Consider the following 10,716-nt stretch of genomic DNA (forward strand, 5'->3'; position numbering starts at 1 on the left):
TTCTGTCTGGATGACCTCTCTTCGGCTCAGCTGATCCGCCAACTGGTTCAGGTCCCCTTTCAGATGTACTGCCGTGATGAACTCTAGGTTTTCCTCCGCCCAGCTCAGGAGGGATCCGGCCAACTCCATCAGCCTTGGGGACCTTGTGCCTCCCTGCCTGTTCAAATACGCCACTGCAGTGGTATTGTCGGAGAGAATCTGGACACCTCTCCCCCTTATCTTTTCCTGAAAGGTCGTAAGTGCCTTGAAAACTGCCAACAGCTCCCTGTAATTTGACGACCTGCTGGAGTCTACTGCACCCCACGTGCCCTGGGCCAGGCCGTCTTCCATATGGGCGCCCCAACCAGTCATGCTTGCATCCGTGGTGATCCGCACTGGGCTGGCCAGCCTCCAACTTCTTCCTCGTTCCAAGGTGAGGATGCTTCCCCACCACCTTAGCGATTCCTTCACTTCGTGCGTGATGCGGATCCTGGAACTCAGACCTGCTCGGCTGCCGTCCCAGTGGGAAAGGGTGTGATTTTGCAGAACCCTGGAGTGAAGTTGCGCCCATTGCACCCCTGGTATTGCCGCTGTCATCCGCCCGATTATTCTCATCGCGGTCCTGACCGTGCAGGTCGACATCCTCCGGAGGGCCCTTGTGTCCTGCCGCAGGTTGAGGGCTTTTTCTGATGTTAGGTACGATCGGGCCTGTGCGGAGTCCAGGACGTACCCCAAGTACGTAATCCTCTTGGAGGGGGTTAGCTGTGACTTCTCCTTGTTGATAAGCCACCCCAAACTTTCCAGAAAAGATATCGTACGTTCGATGTGCGATCTCAGGCCTCCTTCTGTGTCCGCAAATAAAAGCAGGTCGTCCAAATAGGGGATGATGTTTATCCCTTTCAGTCTCAAAACTCTTAAAGGCTCCGCTAGAATCTTGGTGAATATCCTCGGGGCCGACGACAGGCCGAAGGGGAGTGTGTTGAACTGAAATAGCACCGGACCCTTTTCGCCTTCCAGCGCAAACCTCAGGAATCTCCTGGAATCTTCTCTTATCGGGACATGCAGGTATGCGTCTTGCAGATCTATCGAGGCCATAAACACCCCAGGTGAAAGGAGTTCCTTCACCGTGTATATGGATTCCATACGGAACTTGCTGGGCCTCACGAACTCGTTCACCTTCCGAAGATTCAATATCATCCTGTAAGTACCTGACGGTTTTTTCCTTAGAAAGAAATGGGAGAAGAATCCACTTCCCCTTTCCTCTTCTCTCAACTAGCAGATAACGTTCTGACTGAGCATATCTTGTAGGAGGTCCACCAACGCATCCGCCATGGCCCTGTCCTTTGGCAGGGGTGTTGCAAAGAATCTCTGAGGGGGGGCCCTTGTGTACTCTATTCTGTACCCCCTGTGGATGGCCTCCAGAATGTAGGTGTTCTGGGTTATCCTTAGCCATTGTGCGTGGAAGCGCCCCAGCCTCGCTCCCACCTGGCCTCTCCAGTCACTTCGGCTGGGTTTTGGGTCTATTCTGGCTGGGGTTGAAAAGGAACCCTCCCCTGCCTCTCGGCTCGTTCCTGCCTCTTCTCGCGCCCCAGCCTGGGCGCTGGGTTTGGAACCTAGCTTCCCTCGACGTGTATCGCCTGGATGGGCGAAACCCCTTCCGTCCAACCTGCCTGCTGGGGACCGGGAAGCTCTTTTTCCTGTCGGCCGACCTTTCCAGGACTGAATTCAGCTCCGGGCCGAAAAGGAGTTTTCCTTCAAACGGCAGGCCACAGAGTTTAGACTTGGAGGCCAGATCCCCCTGCCAAGATTTCAGCCAGATAGCCCTCCTCGCCGTGTTTATGAGCGCTGTAGATCTAGCAGAGAGTCTGATGGTCTCTGCTGATGCGTCCGCGATGAAGGCTACCGCTTTCTCCAGCACCGGAAGGGATTTCAGAATCTCTTCCCCCGGGGTGCCTTGTTCCAGATGCGAACGGAGCTGCCCCAACCACACATCCAGGGTTCTGGACACGCAGGTCGTTGCCACTGCAGGTTTAAAATTCACTGCGGACGCTTCCCATGCCCTCTTCAGGAAGGCATCCGCTTTCCGATCCATCGGGTCCTTTAGGGACCCACCGTCTTCAAAGGACAGGTCCGTGTCCTTCGAGATCCTCGAGAGAGGGGCGTCTGGCTTTGGGCAAGTCTCCCAAACCGAGGCATCTTCCTCCTTAAAGGGGAAACGTCTCTTGAGGTTCTTGGGAAGGAAAGCCTTCTTCTCTGGCTCTTCCCATTCTCTCCTGATCGTGGACCATAGGGCAGGGTGTACTGGGAATGTACGGCTGCTTTTTGCCTGTAGCCCTGCGTACAGTTGGTCGTGGAGAGAGAGGTCCTGCTGTTCCTCCTCCAGATCCAGGGTCTCATAGATCACCTTTAACAGGTCCTCCGTGTCTTCCACCTGAAAAAGGAACCTGTCTGCCTTTGGGCCCTGAGCCTCAATCTCACCCTCCTCCGAGTCTGAGGTGTCCGACTGTTCGGCCTCTTCCCAGTCCCTTACCGGCGCTACCTTGTCCAGCTTCCTCTTTTTCCCCCCTTGGGTGCCAGAAGTGCCCGGTTGGGGCTCATCCTGGGCCGGCCCCGGCTTCTGTTCCCTGAAGCTTTGAAATGTCTTGGACATCTCTTGTGTCATATTCTGTAGGAAGTCTTTAAAAAGAGATCCAGACTCCTCCTTGATGAGCTTGTCTATGCACCCCTGGCAGAGCTGCTTCCTCCAGGAGCTCGCCAGTTTCTTCCTACAAGTGGCACACTTCTTTTTCTGCTCACAAGGAGCTTCTTTCTCCCCTCTATCCTCCTCCTGTGGGCCCATCTGGGGACAAGGAGATACACGCGTTCATGCGTTTGTAACAGTAACGCCTCCCCCCCTGTGCCACTGTGAAAGCTCCAGCCGTGGGCCTGGGGGGGGGGAGAGGGAGGCTGTGTGTGCGTGGGGGGTACCCAATTATCTCGGGAGGGGGGGGGGGGGGGGGGAGGAGGGGGGTAAAAACAAAAGAGAGTTGCCAAACAAAGGCCCTTACCTTACTGCAGGCCTCCCCCGCTCCTGACAGATCTGCCTCCATGCTGCCGCAGACTCTGCCTCGGTGCGGCGGTTTTTCAGGGCTGGTGGGCTCCGCCCCCCCCCCCCTGCGATCCCCCCTCGCCGACCCCCCTCTCACGGCCGCCGGTGGAGAAGCGGCCGTGGCACGGGTTCCTTCCACGGTCCGCCGCCCATTTCCAAGATGGCGGCGGCCGTTCCATGCTCCTGCGCCGGAAGTGACGACACCCGGCGCCCGGAAGTGACGCGATCGCAGCGTCCAGACCTTCCGCAGCCGAGCCTCCTGGCCATGCTGCCAGGATCCAGGAGCAGGTAAGACTTACCTGAAACCCCGCAGGGAAAGGCACCAATGCCTCGGTCGGCGGAGCGGGCTCTACCCCCCTGGAGAGCCCCGCTGGGACCATCTGGGGCCGACGCCCCCACCCTACAACGGGCATTCCAGTGTGAAACTGGCTGAAAGGTCCCCCCCCTCACAAGGCCCCTGCCTCGCTTGGAGGAAGGGGGGGCCTCAGCCAGGGACCCTCTGTACTCCGCCAGAGAGCCCAGACAAAAATAAAAAACGGGCGTAGCTCCTTCCTGGCCGGAGGAAACACTAAAACTGGGGGCCAATGGGAGAGAGGACGCCTATAAAGGGAAAAAAAAAAAAAAAAAAAAGGTGGAGCGGGTGTTTCCTGGGAGGAGCCCTATCTCTCAAGTGAGCTGTCCTAGAAGATGACTCGGAAAAAATGTATAGATTTTTTTAGTTACTTTTTTTTATATTACACTATAACCAAAGTAGTATAATGTTACCATAGTAACATTGTACTACTTTGGGGAAGTGATCAGTATTTTTTATTTTTTTTATTTATTTATTTATTTTTTTACACAATTTGATTGCTTATAGCAAATAATTTCTTTGCTCTAAGCAAGCATTTAACTGAATGAAATTGATTCATTCAGGTTTTTTTGTTGTGACTAGCTGTGATTGGCCATGGCTAATCACATGAAACAGATGGGCTGTAATTGGCCCAGCCTGTGCATGTGATCACTGTGACCATTCACAACTAGACAAACTTGTATACAATGGATGGCATGAAAGGAAGGCATCCATTTTATACAACTGTCATGTGACCTGCTGTGATTGGTCACAGCAGGTCATATGGTACACAGATCTGTCATCGGTCGTGTCCGAGGTACACAGTCGGTGACAGATCTCGCCACATCTACGGCCCTGAAGGCACGCGCAAAGCCCGATGCGGGAAGGACGTCATATGACGCCCTACCAGAGGGACGAGAGGTTCGCCTGGCAGTCATTTTACTATAAGCAGGGCGGGAAGTAGTTAAACATTTGCCAATATCTGTGCTGAAACGAAGGCTGGCTTTACAAACAGAATAGGAGTATACCTTTACCAGCTTCTGCGTCACTATCCTCATCAGTGTCCGACGCTATTGCCTTCTTATGCCTCTTTTGAACAATCTCCTCTTCACTATCACTTCCTTTTCCAGACACTACAAAAGACACCAAGAAATTGAGAAGTTTGAGCGGCCTGAAATAGGCAAGTATATACATCTTTGTTATACAAGTTAGAAGAGATTGGGTAGCATTTTTAAGATTAGTTAGGTATATTCTGGAATTCTACTTTAAAAGAGAGCTCAGTACAACTAACCTGATTTGTGATCTTGTTCTTCACCATCAGAATGCTGTGGCTCATCGTCTGATCGATGTCGCTCATTTTCTTCATCATCTGAATGTTGACGTTCATCGTCTGACTGTCTGTGCTCCTGATCGTCATCATCAGAGTGCTGCTGCTCATCATCTGATCTCTGCCGCTCCAGTTCATCATCTGAATGTTGAATTTTTAGCTCCTCATCGTCTGATTGCTGATGGTCATGGTAGTCTCCATCAGAGTGCTGCCTCTCATAATCAGAATGTCTGTGTTCATTGTCCTCATCGTCTGACTGCTGCCTGTGATCTTCACCATCAGACTGGTGGTTTTCATGGTCCTCTCCATCAGACTGCCTGTTCATCTCATCATCCGATCGAAGGTTACCCTCTTCATCAGAATGCTGGACCTCATCATCGGAGTTCTGCATTTTTTCCTCTTCGTCTGATTGATCGCTTTTATCATCCCTGGCCCACTTTTCATCCTCAGAATGAGCTTCTTTTTCTGAGCCCTCAATATCTGAGTGACGGCTACTGTGATCAGATTTGTGCCCTCCATCTTCATCATTGTCTTCATCATGATAATGTTCAGAACCGCTATGCTGTTCAGCATCTGACTGATCGTTTTCTTGATCGGATTGAACATTACCTTCAGACTGATCATCTGACCTCTCTGAACGATTGTAACTACCGCTGTGCTGAGAGCCCGCTTCATCCTCACTGTCATCGCCAAACAATTCTTTATTGCTGGGTTTCACAGTAGAATGTCCATCATCATCATCATCGTCCCGTTCACTGTCACTCCCAGAAGGATTACTAACCGAGCCAATGTTCCTTGGTTCTGAATCAGAGACGGACTGTGAATCAGAGTCTAGAATAAAAAACAAAAAAATTATAATAATTTTCTAATAAAAACATATAGTGGGTGCTGATCTCTGATCTCATAGGCACTCTCTTATCAACCCTTCTCGTATAAGGCCACTACAGCGCTCTTTTAATTATTATCCCTAAATGGTGAATACACAGCTCTGTATAGTTATCTCTCTTCTTTGTAATTATCTTTTCCAAATAAAAGTGTTATATGCAAAATTCATTCCTAGGGGCCTCCTCAACTCATACTACATAGAAGGAAAGTGCAGGGACCATTGTAATGCACTGCAGTGACCTGAAAAGCCCATACAGGGGTTGTAAATGTGCATACAAACCTAAAACATAAAATCTCACTTACTGGTAGTTCACCCTCCTTCCCCTGTCTTAAAGGGTTAGTTCACCTTTTCAAGAAAAATGAAGAGGTGAACACCCCACACTTCCTGTACTTAAATTTTTGGGTGATGCGCTGTCAGTGTCCACGCAGCTGGTGCAGCATTCTGTCGAATTGAAATCCCTGTTCTTCTTCCCTTTCTTTCTGTAGGGCTTCCAGGGACAGAGCAGAGTGATTCTGAATGGTCAAAGTGGTCACATGCCAGTGCTGACCAATTAGTATCCCGATCCCGGAAGCCCTACAAAAAGAGGGAGAAGAAGAACAGGGATTTCAAATCCCGAGATCACTAAAAGGACAGTGTGAGCACTGACAGATAATTACCCATGAAGGTAAGTATAGCGGGGACTGGGGAGGTTGTAGAGCACTTGTTCACCTTTTCATCATTTCTAGAAAGGTGAACTTCCACTTTAAGCCCAATGGGAAAATATCTACCCTTGCAGCGAGCCTATGCTACAAGGGTTAAATACTCATCTTGTCTAGAGAGTAGAGGCACAGGCATGATTACTTATCCAACTTCCCACTCCAGTGCCGTTCCCATCTCCCCCTCGAAGCTCCTGTCTGAGCAGTCCCAGTGTCATCATGTACAATATAGGGCTGTTTACCATGCATTGCACATGGAGGGGATGAGCATGCAACCACAGCCATCAGCAGCTTAGAAAGGAGACTGCAGTTGACTGTTCACACTGCTGGAGGGACCCCGCTGGAGTACAGAAGAAAGTAAGTGTTCCTCTTTATTCATGCACCACTAGGCCCAAATGAGCATACCACTGCAAGGTAGATTTTTTTCTAATTCCTGGAATTGGGTGTTAAAGAGGAACCTAGTGATTTTTCGTATTCCCTGGCAATTGTTCCTGTGTGTAACACACAAAAAAAAAAAATAATCTATATACACACACACACATAGAAGTCTATAGAGTTCTTATCCTTCCATCTCAGTTTCCTTCTTTATCAATGTGCTTCCGCACCACCATCTTGGCACCTCGCAGGTCTCTGCCAGGTCTATATGCGCTCTCCTCTACTCCTTGACTGTCCCTCGGCATCCTCACGTCCCGCATTCCCACATGCATTCTGCGTTGTACTTGATTATGTCAGTGGAACTCTGATTGACTGAATGTAGGGAAGAAGCAGCCGCCAAGACCAGTCTTAAGGAGGACATCGATGGATTGAAAAATGGCTAGTTTAGCAGGGACTGGCTGGATTTGGTTCCATGTGTGGCCACTGCAGTTAAAAATAAGTTGATCTACTTATCAACTTCTGTTCAACGACCCTGTTGGATAAAAGTCACTCGATCAGCAGCTGCAGTGCTGATCTGTGTATTCTGACAGTGGGGAAGTCTCCCCGATGTCAGGATACAATATCACAGCGGGGTTGATTCCCCCATCCACCTTGAATGTGTGAATGGAGCAATTGGGTCAGTTTTTGTTGTTCAGCCTGTGGGCTGAATGTTAAAAACTGAACCATGTACAGCCAGCTATACAGCCTGGAGGGCACTTGTTGGAGTGGAGGATTGGGTGAGCAAAATGGCTTTTCCCGCCCCTACACAAGTATTTGATCCCTGAAGTGTGGAGGCCACCCCAGGGGGAGAATTTTTACTTTCCCTTCAGTTCAGCAATAAAGCCCCAAGACTTATTTATCACTGTCTGAGTCCTTGTCAAGGAGATTCCCCCTCTCTGCTTGTTATGGTGACTTATCACCTGGATAGAAGATGGTGAGAGATTCAAAATGTAAGAGTGGAAGAGGGGAAATCTTCCAACAGGGTCACCCATTGTACTGACAACAAAACTTTCCCCTTACCAAGCAGACAATTTTTTTCAATACCTGCTGTGTCTCTGGAACAGGAAGTAAAATCCCAATAGAAAACAGATGGTATACAACAACCATTTCTAGAGATCTACCAGCCGTGATCAGATCACCAACCCCAGATCTAATATACAGTGCATCCAGAAAGTATTCTCAGTGCTTAACTTTTGACACATTTTATGTTACAGCCCGATTCCAAAATAGATGAAATTTATTTTTTTCCTCAACATTTTACAAACAATACCCCATAAGGACAATGTGAAAGAAATTCATTTTGAAATCTTTGCAATTTATTGAAAATAAAAAACAAACACATGCACAAAAGTATTCACAGCCTTTGCTCAATACTTTGTTGAAGCCCCTTTAGCACCAATTACAGCCTCAAGTCATTTTGAGTATGATGCTACAAGCTTGGCACACCTATTTTTGGGCAATTTCTCCCATTCTTCTTTGCAGTACCTCTCAAGCTCAATCAGGTTGAATGGGGAGCATCAGTGCACAGCCACTTTCAGATCTCTCCAGAGATGTTCAATCGGATTCAAGTCTGGGCCACTCCAGGACATTCACAGAGTTGGCCCGTAGGCACTCCTTTGTTATGTGGGCTGTGTGCTTAGGGTCGTTGTTCTGTTGAAATATGAATCATCACCCCAGTCTAAGGTCCAGAGCACTCTGGAACAGGTTTTCATCAAGGATGTCTCTGTGCATTGCTGCATTCATCCTTTCTTCGATCCTGACTAGTCTCCCAGTTCCTGCCACTGAAAAATATCCCCACAGAATGATGCTACCACCACCATGCTTCACTGTAGAGATGGTATTGGCTAGGTGGTGAGCGGTGCCTGGTTTCCTCCAGACATGACGCTTGGCATTCAGGTCAGAGTTCAACCTTTGTTTCATCACACCAGAAAGTTTTATTTCTCATTGTCTGAGAGTCCCTCAGGTGTCTTTTGGCAAACTCCAGGCAGGCTGCTATTTGCCTTTTATTGAGGAGTGGCTTCCATCTGGTCACTCTACCATACAGGCCTGATTGGTGGAGTGCTGCAGAGATGGTTGTTCTTCTGGAAGGTTCTTCTCTCTCCACGGAGAAACGCTGGAGCTCTTTCAGAGTGACCATCAGGTGCTTGGTTACCTCCCTGGCTAAGGCCCTTCTTCCTCGAATGCTCATTTTGGCCGGGCGGCCCACTCTAGGAAGATTCCTGGTGGTTCCAATCTTCTCCCCATTTACGGATGATGGAGGCCACTGTGCTCATTGGAACCTTCAATGCAGCAGAAATTTTTCTGTACCCTTCCCCAGATCTGTGCTTTGATACAATCCTGTCTCGGAGGTCTACGGACAATTCCTTGGACTTCATGGCTTGGTTTGTGCTCTGGCATGCACTACTACCTGTGGGACCTTATATAGACAGGTCTATACCTTTCCTAATAATGTCCAATCAATTGAATTTCCCACAGGTGGACTCCAATCAAGTTCTCAAGGATGATCAGTGGGAACAGGATGCACCAGAGCTCAATTTTGAGTGTCATGGCAAAGGCTGTGAATACTTATGTACATGTGTTTTTTTTTCGGTTTTTATTTTTAATAAATTGCAAAGATTTCAAAACTAACTTCTTTCACTTTGTCCTTATGGGGTATTGTTTGTAGAATGTTGAGGAAAAAAATGAATTTAATCCATTTTGGAATAAGGCTGTAACATAACAAAATGTGTCAAAAGTTAAGCGCTGTGAATACTTTCTGGATGCACTGTACATGATCAGATCACCGAGCCCAGATCTAATATACATGATCAGATAGATCACTGACCCCATATCCAGAGATTTGTTTTTCACTACCTATTGTGTCTCCGGAACAGGAAGTAAAACTTCAAATACAACACAGATGGTATACGGCAACCATTTCTAGAGATCTGCCACCAGTGATCAGGTCACCGACCCCAGATCTGCCACCAGTGATCAGGTCACCGACCCCAGATCTGCCACCAGTGATCAGGTCACCGACCCCAGATCTGCCACCAGTGATCAGGTCACCGACCCCAGATCTGCCACCAGTGATCAGGTCACCGACCCCAGATCTGCCACCAGTGATCAGGTCACCGACCCCAGATCTGCCACCAGTGATCAGGTCACCGACCCCAGATCTGCCACCAGTGATCAGGTCACCGACCCCAGATCTGCCACCAGTGATCAGGTCACCGACCCCAGATCTGCCACCAGTGATCAGGTCACTGAACCCAGATCTAATATACATGATCAGATCACCGATCCTGGAGCAATCACCAACCCCACAGCTACCACCGACTCCAGATCTAATATACAGTATGTGATCAGATCACACTGATCCCCCAGCTATTACCGTTCCCCCGATTTAATACACATGATCCCCCAGGAAGTCTGTTCAGCTGCATAAGGATTGGGAGCCCCCCGACTATCATCCCCCTGTACACACCAATGGAAGGCAGAGCATGCTGGGAGTCGTAGTTCTACAATGCTCACACAGTCACATGTCCCCTCCAGTACACCTGAGTGTGATCACAGTGGGAGCCCCCGGTACTGATCACTCCTCTGGGAGCCGAATACCGACCACACTGCAATGGAAATGTATGACAACCGCACCTCACCCCACTCACCTTCCCTTTTCTGCTCGGGTTCTGACTCGCCATCACTACCGAACAGACCCTCCAACACGTCCATAGCCGGGACCAGCTACTGCAAAGCAAGGGAACAGTCGTAAAAGCGGAAGTAGGTGGTCACCCGGAAGAAGTCAGAGGCTGATGTGTTTATGATATGTGTTTCCCCCTCCCGGTCTGAAGGGGGCAGTGTGTGCACCGATCATTTCTGTGATGTCCGGGGACACGTCCTGGGACTAGTCATTTCTATATACGATGGGGACGTACTAAACTATATATTGGGATGATTGGCTGCAATGCTGAACACTCTCATTGGGTGTCACTATATTTGTACACTCATATATGGTCA

The 10,716-nt window shown here is 49.1% G+C and overlaps 2 protein-coding genes across 3 annotated transcripts in view; both read right to left on the minus strand.

The window, feature by feature from the left end:
- LOC149455894 (RNA polymerase-associated protein LEO1-like) overlaps positions 1-10,494 on the minus strand; it is a 36,063-nt gene extending 25,569 nt beyond the window's left edge. The window contains exons 1-3 of one of the 2 annotated variants that reach the window (XM_089685763.1): positions 10,368-10,494; positions 4,690-5,556; positions 4,433-4,531 (exon numbers count right to left, since the gene is read on the minus strand). In XM_089685763.1, the coding sequence (XP_089541889.1) occupies positions 4,433-4,531; positions 4,690-5,556; positions 10,368-10,431 (1,030 nt within the window). In that variant the 5' untranslated portion in view covers positions 10,432-10,494. Of the gene's footprint in view, positions 1-4,426; positions 4,532-4,689; positions 5,557-10,367 lie in introns of both variants that reach the window. The other variant, XM_089685762.1, reaches the window with a different exon arrangement.
- LOC149455895 (uncharacterized) lies at positions 1,281-2,845 on the minus strand. Its single transcript, XM_089685752.1, has one exon. The coding sequence runs from the start codon at positions 2,816-2,818 to the stop codon at positions 1,478-1,480; it is 1,341 nt and encodes a 446-aa protein (XP_089541878.1). The 5' UTR covers positions 2,819-2,845; the 3' UTR covers positions 1,281-1,477.
- Positions 10,495-10,716: the final 222 nt, after the last annotated feature.

Source organism: Staurois parvus, unplaced genomic scaffold, assembly GCF_062004578.1.
Source record: "Staurois parvus isolate SC_StPar_1 unplaced genomic scaffold, SC_StPar_1.0 ptg000385l, whole genome shotgun sequence".
NCBI classification, from domain to species: Eukaryota; Metazoa; Chordata; class Amphibia; order Anura; family Ranidae; genus Staurois; species Staurois parvus.